At 32.4% G+C, this 24,766-nt stretch overlaps 1 protein-coding gene across 4 annotated transcripts; it reads left to right on the plus strand.

The window, feature by feature from the left end:
- Nucleotides 1-14,838: 14,838 nt before the first annotated feature.
- On the plus strand, nt 14,839-19,466 carry LOC114419766 (receptor-like protein EIX1). 4 transcript variants are annotated; one of them, XM_028385545.1, is made up of 3 exons: nt 14,839-16,286; nt 17,448-17,755; nt 19,034-19,466. In XM_028385545.1, exons 1-2 carry the CDS (start codon nt 14,909-14,911, stop codon nt 17,750-17,752), a joined length of 1,683 nt encoding a protein of 560 aa, XP_028241346.1. In that variant the 5' UTR covers nt 14,839-14,908; the 3' UTR covers nt 17,753-17,755; nt 19,034-19,466. The 4 variants fall into 4 exon arrangements, with proteins under 4 accessions (XP_028241346.1, XP_028241345.1, XP_028241344.1 ...); XM_028385544.1 differs by having other exon boundaries at nt 14,839-15,176; nt 15,711-17,755; XM_028385543.1 differs by having other exon boundaries at nt 14,839-17,755.
- The last annotated feature ends 5,300 nt before the right edge of the window (nt 19,467-24,766 follow it).

Here is a 24,766-nt window from a genome sequence, read left to right on the forward strand (position 1 = left end):
GATTGATTATATTAAAGATCTCTCTCAGTCTGACTATATTAATTTTTATTAGAATTAATTTGAAATATTTTTTCTTATTTTCTCTAATTACCGAAAGTAATCCAAAATTTACTCCCTATTCTCTCCCAAATCAGTTAAACTTCACTCTCATTCTCATTTATACTCTATGTGACTCTTTGTTCGTGTAAATTATTCCTTTCATTATTGTCATTTGATTAAGTTCACTTGTTGATTTTTTTTTCCTCTATATTCCTTGTTTTGTTTTAGATTTGTGGTATGACTTTGTTGCTCTTGTTCCGATCCACGTGTAACATATCACACATGTTATTTTAATCATTCTTCTATCCATTTGGCTAAATAATTTGAATCATTTTTGTTCTTTTTTCGCTTTTTGAAATATGATCGTAATTTTTATAATTTTTTTAGCATTGTGAGGAAAATTTTCATCTACACTGTAGAGGAGGTGAAGAAGTTTTCACCTAAAATAGGACTTCCAATAAGTGAAGAAGTTAAATCCAACAGAATGGACTCTGAAGTAGTAGTCAATCCTGAGGATCAATCATCTATACAATAGATATTGGCATGAAAATGGGAAGTAGAACATAAGAGAAACTGAGTATGTACCTAGAAAGCACTTCATCATGGCCTATTGGAGAAACGAGAATGAACCTGGCAAAGACTCCATCATTCATCATGGATTATGCTTTGTGCAAAATATGTAATAGTTGTTTTGTTTGTTCTCTCTGTTTCTCTCTCTCTCTCTCTCTCTCTCTCTTAACTTTGATCATTGCCTATTTGTTGTTCTTATCATACTAGAATAGAGCTAAGTCAAATTTCTGCTTGAGGTTTATAATTAATCAAACTAACTCAAACTACACTATGACTTCAGGTGTCATATTTTGCCTGTTGGTATGCTTAGTAATGATAATAGGCAACTCAAGTATCATACATGGTCTTTGGCCCATGCATTGTATGTAGAAATATTACTGTGTAGTGAGGTGCTTTGATACTTATTTTTCATTTATGGATGATCGGCTACAACCGAATGGGAAATATTATGAGATCAAGTTTTGTGTCATTATATTTCTTTGTTTCATTTTTGTTATACCATTATGTCTCTAATGGAAGCATAGGTTGGAATTTTTTTTTGATATACATCCAATTTTTCTGTTTTTGGGTAACCAAATGGGGAGTAAGTGGTATTATGCTCATGTTATGGCCTATATGAATGTTATAAATGGTGATTTTAATCATTCATGATATGCATATCAAATATCACTATGGCAAAGTTAAAGAAGATTGCCATACAAAATATTGACAGAAGGCATTATTACCAGGTAGCATCTTTAAATGACAATTCTGATGGGATAAGAAGTTCCAATTAACAAGTAAAATCTGATGTATGAAAACTTTAGGTACCAACATGATTCATTGTTAATGTTACTGCCTAAATTTCCTTTCTTACTAATTTGGCTAAGAAGATGAAACTACATTATTTTTCTTTTATTCTTTCTTGTGCATTTTTTGTTTTTTTAGTTGTATGTTTGGTCTATGCTAGATTTAACTAATGATTATCCAACTAGTGAGCTAGGTTGCATTGGCAAATTTTGGGAACTTCAAAGCAAAAACAAAAAATTATGGCTATAAAAATGTCTTCTAGTTAGATTAACACATGAATAATAGGATTCCATATATTAATTGAAATTTCAATGATGTTTCTTTTATTTGTTTCAATGCAAGCTGCGATATCTTCCTGGTGCTATTGTGGGTGCGGTTCTTGGGATCATTATTGACATGCCACTTATATTAGCTGTTGCCATATGTAAAGGCCCTTACATGCTTTTTAAAGGTTGGAAGTGTTTGTTTCATGATCTCATAGGTCGTGAAGGCCCTTTCTTGGAGACAATATGTGTGCCTTTTGCTAGCCTTGCTATTGTTTTATGGCCACTAGCTATTGTTGGGGTAGTTATGGCATCTGTGTTAGCTACTTTCGTTCTTGGTGGATATATATGCAAGTTTTATTACTTATTAAGTCAATCCTTATACAAGTTTTAAGTCTCTATTGATATTATTGTGAATAATTTATTGTAGCATGTTATGCTATGCTTAGGTTAGTGTAAGACAATAATTTTCTAATGAATGAAACATGTAATGCTATGCTTAGGTTACTAATTATTGTTTTTAATGTTCATTTTTATGGAGAAGAATAAGATTTTTATTTTCTAGCATCTCTTTGGAAATTGGATCATGGTATTCCCATGTGAAATTCATTATTTTATTTTTTTTAAATAATATTCTATGACGATTCTCTGAAAAATCATCTTAGAATCCTCAATTTTTATTTTTTTTTTATTTTTAAAAAAGGACATTATTAGAATCATCTTAGAATCCTTCAAATAATCGTCTTAGAATGTCTACAATCTAAGATGATTTTTGCAAAATCCGTCTTAAAATCCTTAATTTATTTTTATTTTTTTAAAAAAAATACATTCTAAGGTAGTTCTTTGAGAAACCGTCTTCGAATACTACACTAGGATAAACCGTCTTATTGTTTTTTAAAAAAAAATGCATTCAAAGACGGTTCTATCAAAAATCGTCTTTGAATTTATTCTAAGATGATTTTTTGGAAAATCGTCTTAGAATTTTTAATTTTATTTTAAAAAATACATTCTAAAAAGGTTATTTTTCCAAAAAAAAAACGTCTTAGAATTGTAGCTTTTCTGAGACAGTTTTTTGGGAACCGTCGTAGAAAGTCAAGACTTTCCACGACGTTGGCTTCAAAGATGGTTCTAAACCATCTTTGAATGTGTCGTAAAACCGACGTAGAAAGCACTTTTTCCAATAGTACTCTTAGGCTACTGACGAACATTAAAGAGATATTGTAAGTAGATGGTGCGTTGACAACCAAGTATCAGATGGTGAATTTTTTGAATCCTACATCGCCAAAAGTGGTTTCAAGATCGACACAAACCCGAACCTTAGTCTCGACTCCGACAAAACCTAACAATATCCCGAGATACATCACGTTCACCAAGCTCCCTCCATCGACCAAAATTCATTGAACATTAAAAACCATTAAAACTGTGAATATGACGATTGGGTTATTGTTGTATGGAGAGATACCCCAGAAGTCTACATCCATGAGTGTAATGCTTGGCAAGGGTCATGGTGGTTGGATTTCCACTATCATGCATGACCGACTAAGTGTATCACTTTAGCCTTGGAGGTCAGTGGTGAGTCTTTCTTTTTGGACTTATCTCTACTCTTATCGTCATGGTGGTCGGTCTTCGTCCGACCATACTTTGCCAAAGGTCGTTGATATGAGTCATATTTTAGTTATTTTTTAGATTAGAATATTAGCACTTATCTTTTGATTTTAATAGTTTTCTTGTAAACTTACTTTGATTCTAGTTGTTTTATATATTGTTCATTTATAAATGTTTTTGTTTTAATAGGAAAGATCCATCCATTCCTCCCTTATGTTTTGATGGTTATTTGTTGGAACAATACATAGAGCCAAGAAAAAGAGTGTTGAGGGTCATTATGAAGAGGTGAAATCCTTTGTCACTCACTTAGGCTAATCAGAGCTCGTCTGGGCAAGCCTACATGCAGAAGAGGGTAGTTTCAGGGTGAACTTGCTTGGGCTAGTGACATTTCTTCAGCATGAAGTTATCAACTCGCCTGGGCTAGTGACATTCCTTCAGCATGAAGTTATCTACTCGCCTCGGCGTGTTATACTAACACCTCTTGGATCAAAATCTCGCATAGAAGTTAAAATCATGTAGCAACAGCAAGACAAAGAAATGTTGGAAAATGATTCATATGTATTAATTTTATTTAGATACTGAAAATATGAACAATGAAATCCAATCTTACACTTCCCTTGAATTAATTAAATTCAATTTATTCTGTTTTCATAATTTTACATATTTGTGACTTTTAGGCAATTTATCATTTTTTCGTTAAACCCATGAAATTTCAATTAAATATATTGTATATATATCTATTGAACTATTTACTTTTATCTAGAGAAACAGAGTAACTTAAGTCCCTATGGAGACGATCTCATTTATAAAATTTGTAACCTACGACGACATTCGTACGCTTGCCAAAAGTCTAACAAGTTTGTCTCGATAAGGTACTCTATTGTCTAAAGCAAAGCACGTTTCAATATCGTGCTTGTACATCTTGAGAAATTCACACCACTTAGTGTAGTTAGGACCTAATTGCCGCTCGGTCGGGGAAAGGTACGTTATCAAGTTGGCACTATAAACCTACCTCAAAATCTGCTCCCTCGGGACAGTCAATAGTGTTGGATTGAAGATTTGTTCTTCTTTCCTATTTCTCCCTTGATTGTACCCTCTCCATCCTTTTCCTTTGTCATGTCTTGAAGAATGGCTAATCGTACCTTTATTCCAACTCCCCCAAGATTTCAAGAACTCCTTTTGAAAAGGTTTGTAACCTAATCCAGAACTTGACTCAACTTTGTTTTGCTCCAATGCCCTTTTCTCGCCATCACCTCCTTGACTTATATGTGGTTGGTTTCCCTAGATTGAACATCAATAATGGTGTTCGGCTGTTGCCTTACCAATGATTCTCCTAATGGTCCCTTGTGCAATCCCTTACAAAACATTGCAACAATCATCCTTTCATATGGGTCAACTATTTGAACGACTACTCTGTTAAATTTCATCAAGTATTTCTTCAATGATTCCCCAAGAAGCTAATGAACATTAAAGAGATCGGTTGTGGTGGGTAGCCTCTCCTTGTTAGCTATAAATTGCACAATGAAGAAGCACGAGAAATCGTCAAACCAGGTAATCATTGAACCAGGCTTGGATGTTTTAAAAACAATTTATTTATATAATTAATAGGCTAGACTCATTGGGTTGATGAAAAAACCTATTATGCTTAATAGGTCATGAAGATGTAATTGTGTGGAGACATTAACAAGGTTAATTTTTAAAAAATAACTAGGTTAGACTAGGTAAGGCTGAAAAAAGGTCAAGCCAGGCTAGCTTAAAAAAAGACTCTAATAGATGGCTAGCCTAAGCCCTAATTACTAGGTAGTGAAACACTAATGATTGGTTATGACCCAATAAGGCTCAAGTGTAACACTAATGATTGATTATGATCTAATAAAACCCAAGTGCAACACTAATATTTGATTGGGTCCTAATAAGGCTCAAATATAATTGACCAAGATCCAACTAGGCTAAAGTGTAACACCTATGATTGTCCAAGGCCCAATAAGGCCTAAATGTAATATTGATGATTGACCAAGACTCAATAAGGTCCAAGTGTAGTATACCCAATAAGGCCTAGGTGTAGTACTAATGATTGATCAAGGCTCAAAATGGCCTAAGTGTACTATTGATGATTGATTATGATCCAATAAGACTCAAGTGTAATACTGATGATTGAGTAACGGGCAAGGATAACATTAATGATTGACCAAGCCCCAATAAAAAAAACTTATGAGTGTAACACTGATGATTGACCAAAGTCCAATAAGACCTAGGTGTAATATTGATGATTGACCAAGGCTCAGTAAGTCCTAGGTGTAGTACTGATGATTTACTTAAGACTAATAAGACCTAAGTATAACACTAATGATTAACCAAGGCCCAAGTTTAATTCTAATGATTGATCAAGGCTCAGTAAGGCCTATGTGTAGTATTGATTATTGACTAATACCCAATAAAATCTAGGTGTAACACTCATGGGTTGTCGAGGCTCAGTATGACTTAGGTGTAGTACTGATTATCAACTAAGGCCTGATAAGACTATGTAACACTAATGACTGAGCAAGACACAATAAGACCAAAGTGTAATACTAATGATTGACTAAGACTCAACAAGACCTATGTGTACCACTGATGAATGACCAAAGCCTGATAAAATCCAAGTTTAACATTGATGATTAATCTAGGCCCGATAAAGCCAAACTATTTTCTTAACTATTAGTAGTTTTATCAATAAAACTAAAAAAATCGGTAATTAAAACTAATAATAATCCCATCAAAATCACTTTAGGTAGAATTGGATTTGATTGCATTTAAATTTAAGATCAAATTCATTAGATGATAACTTAAGAAAATTGTTTAATACAATATATAATTTACCACTTTTAACCTATCCTTTTAATAAAAATAATCAATCCTTTTAGAAATAATGGAAGCACACTATGATTTTTTTTAATAAAAATAATCAATCCTTTTAAACTTTTGTTCCTATTTATTCCAAATTTCTAATGATCTATATTGCTTTCTAAATTATGTGTTTAGAAATATGTTACTTTTTAATAATCTTTTTCATAATTATTTTAGACCTTTTTAATTTATATTACCAATTATGTGTATATATTATTATTATAATCTTAGTATTTCAATTTAAAAATTCTAAATCTGTTACTTTTATTAAAAATAGTATTCTAGTTTATTAAAATTGTTACTTTTATTAAAATGTGTATATATTGTTATTAATATTATAATCTTAATATTACCAATTATGTTACTTTTATTAAAATGTATATGACAAACATAAAATTTTTAAAAATAAAACTGATAAAGAAAAAGAAAACTGCCATATCATAATACTTATCTGGGAATTCCTCTCATTCTTAATTGCCTGTAATTTTTCAAGGGGTTGTGGTTTGATTTCCTTTGATCATTTCTTGTTATTGTTGGAGAATACATCATTTTAAACCTTACCCTTTTGCTCCTTCTCTCCCAACAAGAAACTAAAAATAGGCATTTCAGCACTTAATGTATATATAATATAACCCATTGATATGCAAGCTCTCAGCTAGTGGTTGTTTTAGAATGGCTTCTGTGTTGGATATGTAGAGGGATTGCCTAGATTATTCTCCTTCATGTGATATCTTTTAGTTTCTCAATTTTGTTTAGTGGTTTCTTACTTTCTTTAGTTGATCATCTATTACTTTGCTCTTGTACTCTCTTTTATGGTTTTTCTTTTTATTTAAAAAAAAAAGAATTTGTACATTCTTTCATGCTCAGGGCAACATCACTAACATATGTCTCGGAGCTTTTTTTCGAAGAAAGCTAACAGGTACCTTGAGCTAGAGGTTTGATTTCTTAAGTTAACCTTATTTGTGGTCACAAGTCACGATGCTGGTTCATATTGATATTGCATGTGGTTTGGTTCAGTGGTCAGATCTGAGTTTTATGGATGCACCAGTTGCAGCTTATTTACAAACAATGAACTAGCTCTGCCCTATGCTGCAATGGTATGGTATGATCACTAACAGCCTTTCACTTTTCTAGCCTTTTTTGACTATTGATCTTAGAAGCTACATGAAAAGTAGCAACTTCATTTTCTAAACTTACAACTTATAGAAAACACTTCCTGCAATTCAAATTAAGAGAATATTATTGTAATTTAATGTAACATCCTTATCTGCAATTCAAATAGTTTCTGTTTTGTTTTGGCACTTGGATTTGGTCATAATATCTGGATTCAGTTTTTCAATGACAGTCTAGAATTAAAAGATTTTTCTTCAGTGACACCATTTCTTGACATTTTTATATTACTAGATGCCATCCAAGATGTCTTGTCAGGTTTGAATTCCTCATATCTTTTAACCTGCTATCTTTGCAACTTGAACATTAACTGAAAACTATTAGAGGGAAACTTGGTGCTTGGCTGCTTACATTAACCCTTGCAACACTTTCTTATTGGTTTACATTAATTTTCATTACTCAGTGGAGAGGTAGTTTAGAATGACCAAAATTCTAAAGAAAATAAGAAAGGTGAACCAACTATGTTTTCTAATTTTTATGTTTTTAGATCATTTGGAACTTTGATTGGGATCCTACATGAATGTGTTAGCATCTTAAACATTGCTAATCTTATAACCAGGAGCTAATAATTATACCTTATTTTATCATACATTGAGAATTTCACTTAATCCAGCTTCGTATTCTATAAGGAGCTCATCATTTCATTCTCTATTTCAGATATGTTTATCTTTCTATAATTTGTATATAGTTATATTTAGATATACCGTTTGACTAATCAATCTCTACAAGATAATTTTGTATTAATCTATTTGCTAGATGTCGTTTCTGCAATATTTCTTTTATCCATTTTTCATTTTCTTTGTTAATTTTTCTTTGCTTATACTGGGTACTGATTTAGTGTTGGAACTTTGGTTTTTGCGCCTATCCTGGACATGAGTTGTGGCATCATGTTAAAGGTGAAAAATAAACTTTTTAATAGAATATCTTATGAAGATTATTGGGAGTTTAAAAATTGAGCTTTTCCCTTTTCTGAATCTTAGAATTTTACATTAGCCAACTTATGACCTGGTTACTTTTAATGTTTTGGCAAGTGTATCCAAGAAAAACATATGTTTTTGGACTTGTAGCTTGGATTGGGAATGATGTCTCGAATAGGAGGTATACTGGAAATGATGTTTTTAGAAGCACTTGCATTAATTATGACATGGTATATTTGAATTGATTTCAATGGTTCCTAGTTTTATCTATAATTTGGTATTTAACTAGCTTAATGCCACATATTATTTGGTTGATTTGTTTAATGTCACGGACTCAATTATGAATTTGCCTATTAGGAAGATTATGAATATGCATACAAGAATAATGTGTGGCTGCTAAAACTCGTAAGTCATAAGTAAGGAAGGACTTAAATAGTAAACTTGTTGCATGAAAGAATACCTTGTTGAGTTCTAGTCTTAGATTATCCTAATACATTCATATAATAAAGGTCCTGTCCCTGCATGCAATTATGATCTTTTAAATTTATTACTGTTTTGTATATGCCGTCATTGTAGAATATTAATTTGCAGTAATATATAATATTATATAATAACTGGTTAAATTTAAATATATAAAAAAGATCAATGACAAAATTATTGGCATCCACTATTACTGATGGATTATCTGTCACTAATTTTATTAACCATTTCCAATGGATATTCTATAAAAAATATAGTTACCATGACCGACGAAATATCCCTTGGAAATCATAGTAAACTATACCCCGAGGTCGAAAAGAAAAGCAACCTTTGCCGACAAATTATTTACTGAAGGAGGATGTCCATCGGTGATTTTTGAAGGATATTTTAGACAAATAATCTATTGGAAATTATCGATGGAATACCGACAAAATTTTTTTGACATCGAATTTTACGGATGATTTTTGTCTATCAGAAATGCATATTTACTAACAGATTTTCAATCTTATTGGTGGATTTTGTTCATTGGAAATTGGTGTTTTTCTTGTAGTGATTCCTACCTAAACCTTGTAATTGTTCTGACCCGCTGTGATAAGTGTTTCCCTGGTCATTTTGGTTTCGATTTCTATTCTATGAAGTAATCAAATTTTGCCCAAATATTCCATTGAAAGGTTGAGAAGAATCTAACCCTACACCTTGGGGTCTCAAATTTGGCATGCCCCATGGATACCTGAAATTAAGAAGAGTTTCATTGACCCATGGATACCTCAAATTAAGAGGAGTTTCATTATTATTGTTATTGAATGCTTGATCTCCTTGGTATGAAGTTCCTGCCCCCATTGTGGGCAATTAAGGTGATAAAGGGAGGGGTGTCTTGTATAGGATACTAAATTTGCATTCAAATATAATGGCATAGCAGTAATGCTCATCATATTCGACACTGGTGCAGAAGTTGTCATACATGCTTGATGTAAAAATTGGTGTTGTAGCATTTGATGCAATCGTCAATGTGATCACATTCGAAGTGCTCATTGACATAGTTGTATTCGATGCATTTGTCATAGGAGCGATTGTTGTTGTACTACTAACTTGCATTGCTGTTGTGATCGAATTACTGTTTTGATTGGCATATATAATGCTACCACTTCTTAATCTCATTAACTGTCTTCCTTTACACTAGTTTATATTATGAAATGGCAACATCCCACTCGGCGTGCCAATTTATTTAAGGTGGAAATTTGTTTTGATAATTGAAAGTAAATAAATTGATCATCCACTCTTGATTGTAATCAACGACAAACAAGTTATTTTAGTTAGTGGGACATAATCATAATTATGAGTTCCTTTTTATTAAACTAGAGTCAATATGATGTTCAACAAAAGGAAATATGAGATAAGTCGAACAAACATAAATTCTTAACAGAACCACGTATTATTATATTATTATCAAAAGTACTCTTTTTGATGATTAGAATTTATAACAAGAATGATTTTTAATAATCAATAAATTAACATATTATAGACCGAAAAGGCTGTTATGATCAATATCACGAAAATAGTTTTCTAGTAAGTATATAATTTTTTTGATAATCTAGATGCTTTTTAAAACTAGTAAATGTAATCAAATTCGATTAAAGAAAATTAAGTGGTAATGAAATTAGATCAAAAGACTTGTAAAACAAAGTGTTTTGAAAGTAAATTGAATTCAAATGCATGATAATGAAAAGTTGCACAAAAGTAGAGTGCTGATGAAATGTAAAATGAAATTAAAGTGAGAAATACTATGAAAATTGCAAGAAAGTAAAGATCAGAAAGTTTTAGAGAAAAAATAAAGATTAGAAGAAGTATAGAGTTTGGATAAGAAATATAGAAGAGAATTACATGAAATATAAATTGATCAAAGAAAATAAATGACAGAAATTGTAGATTGCATCAAAGAATGGGTTTGAACATATACTTCATCCGAGTATCTGGTAGTCATTTTTTCTTGTAGAGTGTAATGTTTCTATGTGATCATCGTAACCAAGAAATATCTCTACCGTTTTGCCTATTTATAGTTTAATTTGACTCAACAGTCGATGTACAAGATTTATATATATATATATATACACGATGATGACACTTGTATCTTCGTACTCCTTATCAGAAAATCGTCAATAATCATCTTTGTATACTTCATCAAAACAACATGCCATAGATGACTTTTCTTTACACATTTCGAGATATGTATGACATAAACAACTTGTATTCAGAGATAATCTTCATCTTCTAAGTTTTGTCTTCTTGATTTATCGTCGAACCAAATCAATTTAAATCCTTTTGTATGACCATTTGAACATAATCTCAGCATCATAATCTTTCATTCCAATTGATCCCAATGCTTAACAAATTTTACTTACATCCCAACACAAGTGGAATTATATATACCTTCAATGGAAAAATTGAAGTTTTCTCCTTGACCATATTGATATTCTATTACACCTTACTGTTGATATGTTTTACGTTTATAGATATTGTATGTGCTTTGACCATCCATCTCGCAGCTAACTAAGACAACAAATAAAACAGGAAATGACTGAAAGTAAACAACTAAATCACATTATTTTGTTGCACACAAGTCTTGCCCCTCAGCTAAATTAAGTTTTGAAGCGATAGTGATCGAGTACAATTGATACAAGGCAGGACTCTTATTGGTTTAATATTATACACGTACGATCATCAAAGTAATAACAAAACAAATTAAAATCTACACAAACCAAAGACTGACGCAAGCAAACATTTTTCATTGACTTTTATGTTACTAGAAAAAAAAACATTGATGTTGTACTCCTCAAAAAACACTATAAATAACATAGTATAGGATCAGCTTGTTTAAATTTATTTGTTAAAAAAATAATTATTCTAATAAAACAATTAATTTTTTTAAATTTTTTAGGGTATTTGTTTAAACTGCTTCTCCCTAATTACAAAGATCACAAAGAATTTTACACTAGAAAAATGTCTAGCGGTGTGTCTATTTATAGTTAAATTGAACTCAACGGTCGATTTACAAAATTCGTACAATTGTACAACTTATTCAAATTATCTGATATTGACACCTGCATCTTTGCTCTCCTTGTGAGAAAATCATCCGTAACTGTCTTTGTATACTTGATCGATGCAACATGTCTTCGATAATCCTTTCTTTACATTTTTTGAGAAATGTATGACTTTAATAACTAGTCTTCAGAGATAATTTTCACCTTCTAAGTTCTACCTTCTTGATTTATCATGGAACAAAATCAATTTAAACCATTTCTATGACCATTCAAACATATCCTCGGCATCACGTTCTTTCATTCCAGTTGATCCTAGTACATAAATTTATTTTACTTACACCTCAACACAAGTGGAAATATATATAACTTCAAAGGCAAAATTGAAGTTTTCTCCTTGACCATATTGATATTCTATTACACCTTAGTATTGATATGTTTTACGTTTATAGATATTGTATGTGCTTTGACCATCCATCTCGCAGCAGACTAAGACAACAAATATAACGCGTAATGACTGCAAGTATACAACTAAATCACATTATTTTATTGCACACAAGTCTTGCCCTTCAGCTAAATTAAGTTTTGAAGCGATAGTGATGGAGTTCAATTGATACAAGGGACGATTTTTATTAGTTTAATATTATACACATATGGTCATCAATGTAATAACAAAACTAATTAAAATCTACTTAAACCAAACACTGACGCAAGTTCAATTGATACTAGAAAAAAAAACATTGATGTTGTACTCCTGATAAAACATTATAAATAGCATAGTATAGGATCAATTTGTTTAAATTTATTTTTTTAAAAATATTTTAATAAAATAAACAACTTTCTAAATTTTTAGTGTTTGTCTAAATTGTTTCTCCCTAATTACGAAGATCACACAAAAACGTTATCACCAACACGTTAAGGAAAGTGTCTACCATTGTGTCTATATATATTTTAATTCGACTCAACAGTTGTTTTATAAGGTTCGTACAACTGTACAATTTATTCAAATTAATTATATATGATATTAACACCTACATTTTTGCGCTCCTTGTAAGAAAATCGTTAATAATTATCTTTGTATACTTAATCGAAACCACATACATTTGGTGATCCTTTCTTTACACTTTAGGAGGAATATATGACTTTAATAACTTATCTTTAGAGATAGTCTTGATCTTCTAGGTTCTGCCTTTTTAATTTGTCGTTGAATCAAATCAATTTAAATTCTTTTCTATGATCATCCAAACATAACCTGAGCATCATGTTCTTTCATTTCATTGCATTTCATCCCAATACTTTAAAATTTCACTTACACCCCAACACAAGTGAAATTCTATATAACTTCAAAGGCAAAATTCAAGTTTTTTCCTTGACCATATTGATATTCTATTACACCTGACTATTGATATGTTTTACGTTTGTAGATATTGTATGTGCTTTGACCATCCATCTCGCAGCCAACTAAGACAACAAATAAACTAAAACCCGTAATGACTGAAAGTATGCAACTGAATCACATTATTTTATTGCACACAAGTCTCGCCCCTCAGCTAAATTAAGTTTTGAAGCGATAGTAATCGTGTACAATTGATACAAGGGACGATTTTTATTGGTTTAATATTAGACACGTACAATCATCAATGTAATAATAAACTAATTTAAATCAAAATAAACCAAACACTGACGCAAGTAACCATTTTTCGTTGACTTTTATGCTACTAGAAAAACAATATTGATGTTGTACTCCTCATAAAACATTATAAATAGCATAGGATCGATATGTTTAAATTTATTTATTAAAAAATATTTTAGAATTTTTCAGTTTGTTTGTCTAATTTGATTCTGCGTAAGAATTTTTGGAAGAGAGAATTAAAAATTTTGAGAAATTTTAAATACTAAGAATTTTAAATACTTCAATTGAAATTCTTTTATTCTTAAAATTTTGTGTTTGGATAAAAAAAATTAAAATTGCCAAGGTGAAAGAAAATGAATGCAAAGAGAAGAGAAAATATGATTGGTGTGCTTCCAAAGAAAAGAACATTGACGTGGCATAAGGAGTCGCAGAGAAACCGGGACATGGCGGCGTACATCACCGCACCCAACCACAACATTCAGTTAACGATGCAAGGCATGACCCAGACCCTCCTCATTGGCGAGCACCTCTACCACGTGACGGATAGCGATGACTACTCCCCTAACTAGTGGGTGTAGTTCTACGTATTCCCTTATGCCCATACCTGATCGACGCTCCGTGAGTTCAGACGGTGTTTCTTGAAAAAGAGTATCATCGGCTTGAGGGAAGAGTTACAAGTTCGAGAACAAGATTTCGGAAATTTTCAGGTCGAAGAGAGGATGGAGGTTACAAAGAAAATAAGTGAACGTTTTGAAAAGTTCTTTCTATCAAGAAGAAAATTTTAATTTCTCACCTTTTAGAAGGAAATTAAAATTTCACATTTTTATTGTTTAAAATTTGTTTTAAAATTCTAAAAATTTAAATTTTTCATAAAAAACATCCAAATAATGAATTTTAGATTAAAAAAATTTAAATTCTCTGATAAATTACTTTCCTTAATTAAAATTATGTATTTAAACGCACTCTTAGATATCCAGGAATAGAAAACTTCATTGATGTACGCAAGAATGATTTTATTTTGCCAACTGTCTTAAAAGATTTGTTCTAAGGCAAAATTATATTTTAGGCTTTACCTTGTGACACGCAATGCAAACTCTTAAAGTGAATCAACTTCAGAAGCAAAACAATTTTTGTTTACATTACGGATACCGAAGCTGACAAAGACAACAAATAAAAAGCCTAATGACTGAAAGGATACGGCTAAATCATATTGTTTTATTGCCCCTCAGCTAAATTATGTTTAGCTTACTTAAAGTTATAGTGATCAATCGGGTAGCATTAATATATACAAGGGACGATTTTCATTGATTTAATATTATACACGTACCATCATCAATAATTCAATATAATAACAAACTAAAATCGCAATAAACAAAAATAGTGATGTCATGTAACTAAACATTTTTCATGGACTTTCATGTTAGTTTCTTTTAATTGTTGTCTATAAATTGTCCTAACTTCACTTCAAAATTCAATTGACACATCCCCTTACATTTTCTTCGAAATTTTGAGTTGATCACCATGTTTAATTGTAGGTTCAGTCTCTTCTGTGTGCTGACCGTTTTATGTATCTCTTTATGTGTTAGAAGTTCCAATATGAACAAGTGCGTGGAGACAGACAACCAAGCGCTTCTCAAGTTAAAACATGGTTTTGTTGATGGAAGTCACATTCTATCTTCGTGGAGCGGTGAAGACTGTTGCAAATGGAAAGGAATTTCATGCAATAATTTAACTGGCCGGGTAAACAGATTGGATCTCCAATTTTCTGATTATTCTGCACAATTGGAAGGTAAGATAGATTCTTCAATATGTGAACTGCAGCATCTCACTTTCTTAGATGTCAGTTTTAATGATTTACAAGGAGAGATTCCAAAGTGCATTGGTTCACTTACTCAATTGATAGAGTTGAAACTTCCAGGGAATGAATTTGTTGGTTCTGTTCCTCGTACTCTGGCAAACCTTTCTAATTTGCAAAATCTTGATCTTCGGGATAATAATAATTTGGTTGCAAATGGCCTTGAATGGCTTTCTCACCTTTCTAATTTGAGATACCTTGGTCTCTCAAATGTCAATCTAAGTAGAGTTGTTGATTGGCCATCATCAATAAGTAGAATCCCTTCTCTTTTGGAGCTTTATTTAGATGTTTGTAGGCTACCTCAAGTCAATCCTAAATCTATTTCCCACTTGAATTCTTCCACTTCTCTCCAAATCATCAGTTTTACCTCAAATGAATTAGACTCTTCAATTCTATCATGGGTGCTTAATGTTAGCAAAGTGTTCACATCTCTGGATCTCTCTCACAATTCTTTGCATAGTGTTCCAGATGGATTTGCAAACATCACTCTGTGTCAAGTAAAGAGGTTGTCCCTGAGTCACAACAAATTATCTGGCCAACTCAGTGACTACTTACCAGAATCATGTTCTGCACAACATGATTTAGAGGAGTTGGATCTAAGCCACAACCCATTTAGTAGTGGGCCACTTCCGGATTTTTCATGGTTTTCATCCTTGAAGAGACTATCGCTTGAATATACCAATGTTGTTGGGCAGTTATCAATATCATTTGATCATTTGCGGAGTCTTGAAGATTTGGATGTTTCCCATAATCAATTGAGTGGGCCAATTCCATATACTATTGGACAACTTTCTAATCTGACGCACTTGTATCTATGTTCGAATAAGTTGAATGGTAGCATTAGTGAAGCGCATCTGTCAGGCCTGTCAAGATTGAAGACATTGGATGTAAGTCGAAATTCACTTTCATTTAACTTGGATCCAAATTGGGTTCCACCTTTCCAATTGGGGTGGTTATCTGCATCATCGTGCATTTTGGGACCTCAATTCCCAACGTGGCTCAAATATCAAAGAAAACTAAGGGTGCTGCAACTCTCTAATACTGGTATCAAAGATTCATTTCCTAAATGGTTTTGGAACATCTCTTCAACTTTGTCATACTTAAATGTTTCACATAATAAACTTAGTGGAGTCTTACCAAAATCATCAGAGAGTATAAAAACAGAGCATACAAGGGATAGAAATAATATATTGGATTTTAGTTTCAACAATTTGTCTGGTTCACTACCAATTTTTTCTTCCAATTTATATGTTCTACTTCTCTCAAATAATATGTTCTCAGGGTCTTTATCTTCCCTTTGTGCAATATCGCCAGTATCTTTAGCTTTTCTTGACCTGTCTGGTAACATACTAGCAGGGTCACTTCCGGATTGTTGGGAGAAATTTAAAAGTTTGGAAGTTTTGAATTTGGAAAACAATAACTTATCAGGGAGAATACCCAAGTCATTTGGTACTTTACGAAAAATTAAGTCAATGCATTTAAATAACAACAACTTCTCTGGCAAAATTCCATCTTTGACCCTTTGTAAAAGCTTAAAAGTCATTGATTTTGGAGATAACATAATTGAAGGAACATTACCAACATGGGTCGGCCACAACTTGCTTGATTTAATTGTTTTTAGTCTACGAGGTAACAAGATCCAAGGAACCATACCCACAAGTCTATGTAATCTATTATTTCTTCAAGTATTGGATCTCTCTACAAATAATATTACAGGGGAAATACCACAATGCCTCAGCCGCATAGCTGCTTTGTCAAATATGGAGTTTCAAAGAAGCTTTATTTTATATTTCAGAGATGGATATTCCGATGATACATCAAGTCTACCTTCTATTGAAATAACAGTAATGTTAGCATGGAAAGGACAAAACAGAGAATTCTGGAAGAATCTTGGGCTTATGACAATCATTGATCTTTCTGATAACCACTTAACTGGAGGGATACCCCAAAGTATAACAAAACTTGTGGCATTAATTGGCTTAAATCTTTCTGGAAATAATCTCACAGGATTCATTCCGAACGACATTGGTCACATGAAAATGCTGGAAACCTTTGACTTGTCCAGAAACCATCTCCATGGTCGAATGCCAAAAAGTTTTTCAAATTTGAGTTTTCTCAGTTATATGAACTTGTCTTTCAATAACTTATCTGGAAAAATTACAGTAAGCACTCAACTACAAAGTTTTACTGCCGCTTCATATGCAGGGAACATTGGGCTTTGTGGCCCACCACTTACAAACCTATGCTCAGAGGATGTGGTCCCACCATATGGAATAATTGATAAAAGTGACAGCAATGAAGATGAGCATGAACTTGTAGACATTGGGTTTTACATCAGTCTTGGGTTGGGATTTAGTGCTGGATTTTGTGGTGTTTGTGGAACTTTAATTATAAAAAGTTCATGGAGACATGCCTATTTCCAGTTCTTTAACCACATAAATGATTGGATATATGTAACAATCATTATCTTTTGGGTTACAATGAAAAGGAAATTCCAAATTCAGCCATGAAAGGTAAAGTATTTAACACCTCTTATTCTGTTATAATATGTTTATATCAATTTATTATTGTTTATTGCTCACCAATATAAATATAAATAAATTATGGACTAAAATATGTTTGTGATTCTTATTTTATGTTTATTCTTTAATAATTGTTTTCTTGATTTTTACCCCTCATAAAAATTAGTTTTTGGTTCACGTTTTTAGTAATACAGTTTTTCTTAAATCGAAAAACTCATCAAGCCAAAACCTCACTTTATCCCCAAACCCTAATTTTCACTTAAACAAACCAACACTCTACGTATTTCGTCCACACACTCTCTTTTAATCTCTTCATCGCCAAGATTTCCAAGAAAATTCTTCCTCACTCAAAATAAGTTTCCACCCCCATACTTGGAGTCTAATACATCACACTATAACCCCCTTCTTGATGGAATAAATTCCATCTCCATTATCCCTACAAAGTCTCGTTAAAATGATATATGTTTTTCACTCCTAATACCCCACTCACCTTACTTTTACAAAGATCCTCCTTCCTAACCCATGTTATTTTTTATTTTCCAATCCTCCCCCCACAAAAATTTCCTTTGGATCTCCATAAGTTTTCTACGCACTACCTTGGGAATTTTTGAAGAAAGACAAGAAAAAAAAGAGATAAAGAGGATAAAACAAAGTTCAATAAACATACTCTATACCCCAAGGAAATGAACTTGTGTTTCCAAAGTGCCAACTTCTTAGAAAACTTTTGCATGATAGGTGACCATATATATTCTTTTCTAGGATTTGTCCCAGTATGCATGTCTAGATAGACAAAAGGTATTGTGAGCACCCAACAATTAAGCAAGTGCGCATGACTTTCAACCACCCTACTTGAGACCCTATAGCTCTAAAACTACTTTTTAAGAAGTTTACTTTTATCCCCAACACCAATTCAAACACACTTCGATAGTAGTGATACATAGTTATAAGATAATCTAAGAAGATTCTCCTTTTCTTTCAAATCTTTTTTTCAATCCAAATATACTTAACTAGGTATTAGTTTCTAAAATCTCAATCACTATCTTATCATCGAAATCCATCTTTGAGAACCCACATTAATCAACAAATGTAATAATAGTATGCTGGTACCATATGAAAAAAAAAATCTTAGACTTTTGTTCAATATTCAATTTAGCTTCTTAGCATTTGTAGTAATTAATTAACGAGCTTGCGAACTTTGTTTTTGTGTGTTTACTTTTTAATTCTCTATTTCATATATAATCTGAGCTAATAAATTAACTTGTGTCGCAGAGTCCTTCATGCAGAAGACTGTGGGGGTCCTATAAGGGTTCTTGATCCATTGCACTCTAACCTGAATCCCAGAGGATATTATTCTGGTTAGCTTTCCATCTTCGCATGGCTTTTAGTCCTGTGAAAAGGGAGAGAGGAAAACCGAGAAGGACACTGAAGGAAGTGGCGAAGAAGGATCTAATGGCAAATAACATCTCTAAGGATTTGGTTTCTAACAGAGTCTAATGGCATCACGTGATCCATACAGCCGATCTCACTTTGTGGAATAAGGCATTTATTGTTGTTGTAATTTTCCATTTTATCTTGGTGTAAAATATTGTACTGCTTAAAATAGTAGGAGTTTATGTTGTTGTTTCATTAATGTTGTTTGTCAAATGCGAAATGAAAGTTCAATTCTAATCTGCCTAATGAACTGACATGGCTAATTTTATTATCTAGTTTCTTTTATATTATTGTATAAGCCACTTTTACTATGGGTTCTTCCTTGTCCTTTTAGGCTATTTCTTCCACCTTAGTGTGAAGAATATCAGAGACTTAGATATCCAGTAGCTTTTCACACCCTTCGGTTCCAATAGGAAGTCCTGGATCTTGCTGCTAAGATTTTGCAGAGGCAAGAGAACTTCATTTTGTCACCCATTTGTCAAGTTGTTTGTTCTTCTGCCTTTGGTTTCTATATAACTCCTGGAATAACAATAGGTTTCAATCTCCTTGTCACCCTATTATTGCCATTGATCCTTGCATGACTTGAGATGCTCTATCATATCATGGTTGTGCTGAATTCTTCAAGGTACATGATGAGTCAATCCCTCTAATTGAATGAAACCTTCTCAGCTTTTCATGATATCTTCGCTGTTTTTTAATTCTTTGCAAGGATGTACCTATTGAACTCATTCAACACAATTTTTATTTTATGATGAACCATGGGACTGTCTGGGGGAAGCTCTCTGTAAACCCAGCTTAGACAAGACTAAACAGCCGGCTTGTCCTTTAATGCCAGAGGAGGTAAGAGGATAATACAAGCTTTAGTTACACTTCTGCCACGTAAAATTTTTCTGAGTCAATGTATTGGATAGACCTACTTTCCAATCTTGTTTTGATAGTTGCTGTTCAAATTTATGTTTAAGTTTATATTTGCGAAAGGAACTTCTCATGTTGATCATAGGATCTATAATTTGGATTCCTTGCATATTCATATTCTTCTGCAAGTAAATGGATATTCATGGGACACAATTCTTTATGTACTAGGGAGAAATCTTTTGTGATGAAAGGACATTGATTCCACTTCACACGGTTTGAAAATGTTGTTGAGAGGACTTCTCTGAGGGTTAAATGTCATTATTTGGATATATGTGCCTACATATGTTATTGATGCATTTAAGTACAGTTAGGTTCTCCAGAAAATGAATTTGAGAACTTTCACACGGAGTGTTTATTTACTTAGTCTTGATCATGATGTAGATTGAATATGTCACCATCTCAATTCTCAAGCTAGAAATCAAATGCCAAAACGTTTCAAAGTCTCTTAATTCTGCATTTGGATAAACAATTTAGTTAAGTACGTATTCAATACACTCTTATAAAAGATAAGAACTTGTTCATAAGCTTAACTATGAAACTTATTGAAAATAGTTAACTAGAGCTCATAGGATGATCATAAACAAGCATAACTAATATTATTCGAAAGTTAGTGAGGATTTGCAATTCTGAATACTTTGCAATATTACTTCTGTTGATGCTAAAAGGAAGCTGCCTAACTTATTAGAGAAAGAGTCATAGCCAAATTTATCAAAAAAATCATAAATGGCTAAAATCAGTTTGGAGGCATATGAGAAAAACATTACTTGTTGGAATCATAGAAGGATCAGGAAATTCTAAACCATTATCGTTTCTCTTGTGATACCCTCTACCCCATACATATATGTACTAATAATAAAAGGAACAAGAATCTAAAATTAATTAAATTTCTTTTTTAAAACACATTTAAATGCAAGCCTTTCAAAAGCATAAAAGGCTCATATTCACTTTTCTAACATCAAAATAAAAGTTGTCCAAATAAATAATAAATCATCTCGGCTCAAAAGAAGGCCGTCCAAGATTTCATGCAATTAATATAGAAATCTATATCCCAATGTCACATCCTATCAGAGCATTGTGTTCCCATATCCTCTAGCATGAGATTCTTCATAGTCATCCACCTAATCATCTGTTCCCACGAACACAAGGTTCGAGATCATCACAGGATCCAAACACAAATAGCACACGGGGAGTGAGTTATCACATTTCTAGCTAATAGAGAAACAAAACAACTAGATATACATATCATATAAATGAGATATAACTTACTTAAACATAACTCACGTAATTCCACCACTTTGTCATTTAAAATTCACTTTTCAATCATCAATTACATTACACATGAATCACACGATCCGATCAAGACATAATAACAAATCAATTTCATAATAAACAATTAGCAAGCGTTATGCAATAGTTAAGCTAAGACTCAAACCTGTATGCAATGTGGTTGTAACATCTCAATTTTCGTAAACTAGGTTAAAAAGAATTTTTATTTATAAATAAATAGAGTTTTAAAAAAAATGATGAGATTTTATAAATAAATAAATAAGAAGATATAATTATTAATTAAAATAATGATTTGAGAGAAAATAAAAAGGATATTTTATTTATTTGTTTGATAGAGAATAAAATAAAGTTTGTTTTTATAAAATAATAAATAATAAATAAATAAATAGAGTAAATAATAGATCGTAAATGCCCCTAGCTATAAATAGCAACATACTAGGTCAGTTTTCAGACTGACTCCTCAGCCTCCTCTGCCTCACAATTTTGTTTCTTCTCTCTTCTCCCAAAACCATCTCATTTTTTTTCGCAAGCCACCTAACCTGTCTCAGAAAAACGACGATCTTGGACTCGTTCACCGTTGGATCATCGTGAAATTTGAGCACTACGTTTGCAGCCCAATTCCGAGCATTCTCACCGTTGTGAATTTTGATATCATGTTTGAGCTGAGATAAATACCTGTAGCCTTTTTCTTTCCCGCAGAAACCCAAAACGGTCTCAATAAAATTACGATTTTGGTTTCGTTAACCGTTAGATTTTCATGAAATTTGGATATGTTGTTCGAAATTCAATTTCTCACACTTTCACCGTTGTGATTTGTGAGATAATGTTCATGGAGGGAGAAAAAGGAATTGCATGAAGACAGTACAAGTGGAGGTTTCAATCCCTTCTCCGTCTCTCTGACGTTTGGGAACTCTATCAGAGCAGTCGGAGGAAAAACTGGAGGAATCTCAGGGGACAACTAGAGATGCCGCTGTCGTTGTTGGAAGACACGTGAGCCCGCTTAGAGGTAAGGGATGAATTATTTACAATTGGGAATTAGTGAGAACATGTGTAGGGATCCTTAGAGATATCAATTGGAATGAGTTTTGGGGTGTTTTTGCAATTTTCATTTTATCCTTATAATTATTACAGTGAATTATATATGTTTGATAGACCAATTTTTGTAAAATTGATATGCTATTGTGTTGAGCGTGAACCCTATAAATCGAGTACTTTTTCTAATTAATATGAATTGATGAAATAAAGTAAGGAGAAATTTAGAGAGAGATATTGATTTTGTATTTTCTTTTTTTCTTGCTGTTTAGGTTTTTATATATAATTTAAAAAATTAATATCATAATTGAAACTGACCAAAGTCTTCATATAATTATTTAGAATTTGTGCATTGAAAGCTTACTTTGAAATTTGTGATTCAATATGATGTATGCTAGTTTATAGATATAGAGGTAGCTATTTATATTAATAATTTATGTAAATAATATTGTAGAGTGTTATAATATGATTCCAAAAATTATTAAGTGTTGGAGTTTGAGAATATTATGGTTAAATTTCATGAACATGTGTATGTTGTACCTTATGAATATCATTGGGAATGTTATGAGATGATTGATGTGATGTTATGAGATGTTAAAGTGTGGACATGATATTCGATTGTGAATAAGTGAATGTGTTAACACTTGATGTTACATTAATTATATCGTGAGCTATGAATTATACAATAACCCAACCAGTGTTTATGCGCAATGTTAAAGAGAAAGTGTAGGTTCCTAGTTAGAAACCAGTGTTAAATTGTAGCGCAATTGTGTTAAACATGTTTGAAACATGAGTGTGAGATCATGGTATTGTATAATTCATGAGCAGTGCTTATAAATGAAATATGTGATGAATTGTGGAATGATATGTTGCCTTGAGATTATAATATTGTTATTGAGATTGAGTAAAAGTGTAAAGTAGAACAGATGTTGAATTATGAGATACGTGAAAACATGTGATGGTGGATTGTGACATTATGAGATGTGAAATTGTGAATGAGTTTTGGTTGTGAATAAGTGTGTGATTAACTTTTGATGTGACATTATTTGTGTTGTAAGCTGTGAATTGTACAATAACCCGACCAGTGTTATCTTGAGAAAAGTGTAAATGTGCAGTGTTAAAGAGAAAGTGTAGGTTTCCTATTTAGGAACCAGTGTTAAAGAGAAAGTGTACGTTCCTATTTAGGAACCAGTGTTAAATTGTAGCGCAATATGTTGTATGTGCTTAAGACACGAGTGTGAGGTCGTGGGTATTATATAATTCACTAGCAGTGTCTGTGTGCTAAAATGATTTTAGGGGTTGGACCTGAATCAGGAGGGAGATGCCCTGACGGACTCTTCGGAGTGTAGGCCTTGGGGGTCACCGGGTTTGAGTGCTCCTTTAAGCCTATGTTGATCCCATATGGTTGGAGCATTCTTGCAAAACATCATGACCTTGACTGGTCTCCTTATGATCTTACTTAGTGAGAGTGACATGACAAATTCATTGTATGGTGTGTCTTGTTATGTACTCCTAAGCGCCCCAGGGTGGTTTTTCACTGACATGGTACCACATTGCATATAGGCTTGAGTTTTAGCATAACTGTCTCATGCGCTTGCTAATTATTTATTATGAAATTGATGTGTTATTATGTCTTGATCAGAGCGTGTGATTCTTGTGTAATGTGATTGATGATTGAAAAGTGTGTTTGATGGATGAAAAGTGAACTTTGAATGATAAAGTGGCGGAATTACGTGAGTTATGTGTAAGTAAGTTTTATTTGGTTTATATGATATGTATATATAGTTGTCTTGCTTCTCTATTAGTTAGAAATGTGATAACTCACTCCCTGTGTGTTGTTTATGTTTGGATCTTGTGATGATCTTGAACTTTGTGTTTGGGGGAGCAGATGACTAGGTGAATTGCTTTAAGAAACCTTGTGCTGAAGGACGTCGAGACACAATGCTCTGATAGGATGTGGCATTGGGGTATAGGGTTTTATATTAATTTTATGATGTTAGTTTATTTTATTTCACCTCACTGATTTAACAAAATATTTTTGTAAATTTGACGGTCTTATTTTGAGCCGAATATGTTTTTAATGAGTTTTATTTGGTAATTGAAGTGAATGTGAACCTTTTACCCATGTGATTTTGTTTACTAATATATTTTATTTATTTATATATATGTCGGGGTAGAAGGTGTCACAGTGGTATCATGTCAGTGAAAAATCACCCTGGGGCGCTTAGGAGTAGATAACAAGACACACCACAAAATGGGTATGTCAGATTACTCTCACTAAGTAAAATCATAGGGAGACCAATCAGGGTTACGCTGTTTTGCGAGAATACTCCAACC

The sequence above is a fragment of the Glycine soja genome, chromosome 7 (assembly GCF_004193775.1).
Source record: "Glycine soja cultivar W05 chromosome 7, ASM419377v2, whole genome shotgun sequence".
In the NCBI taxonomy this organism is placed as follows: Eukaryota; Viridiplantae; Streptophyta; class Magnoliopsida; order Fabales; family Fabaceae; genus Glycine; species Glycine soja.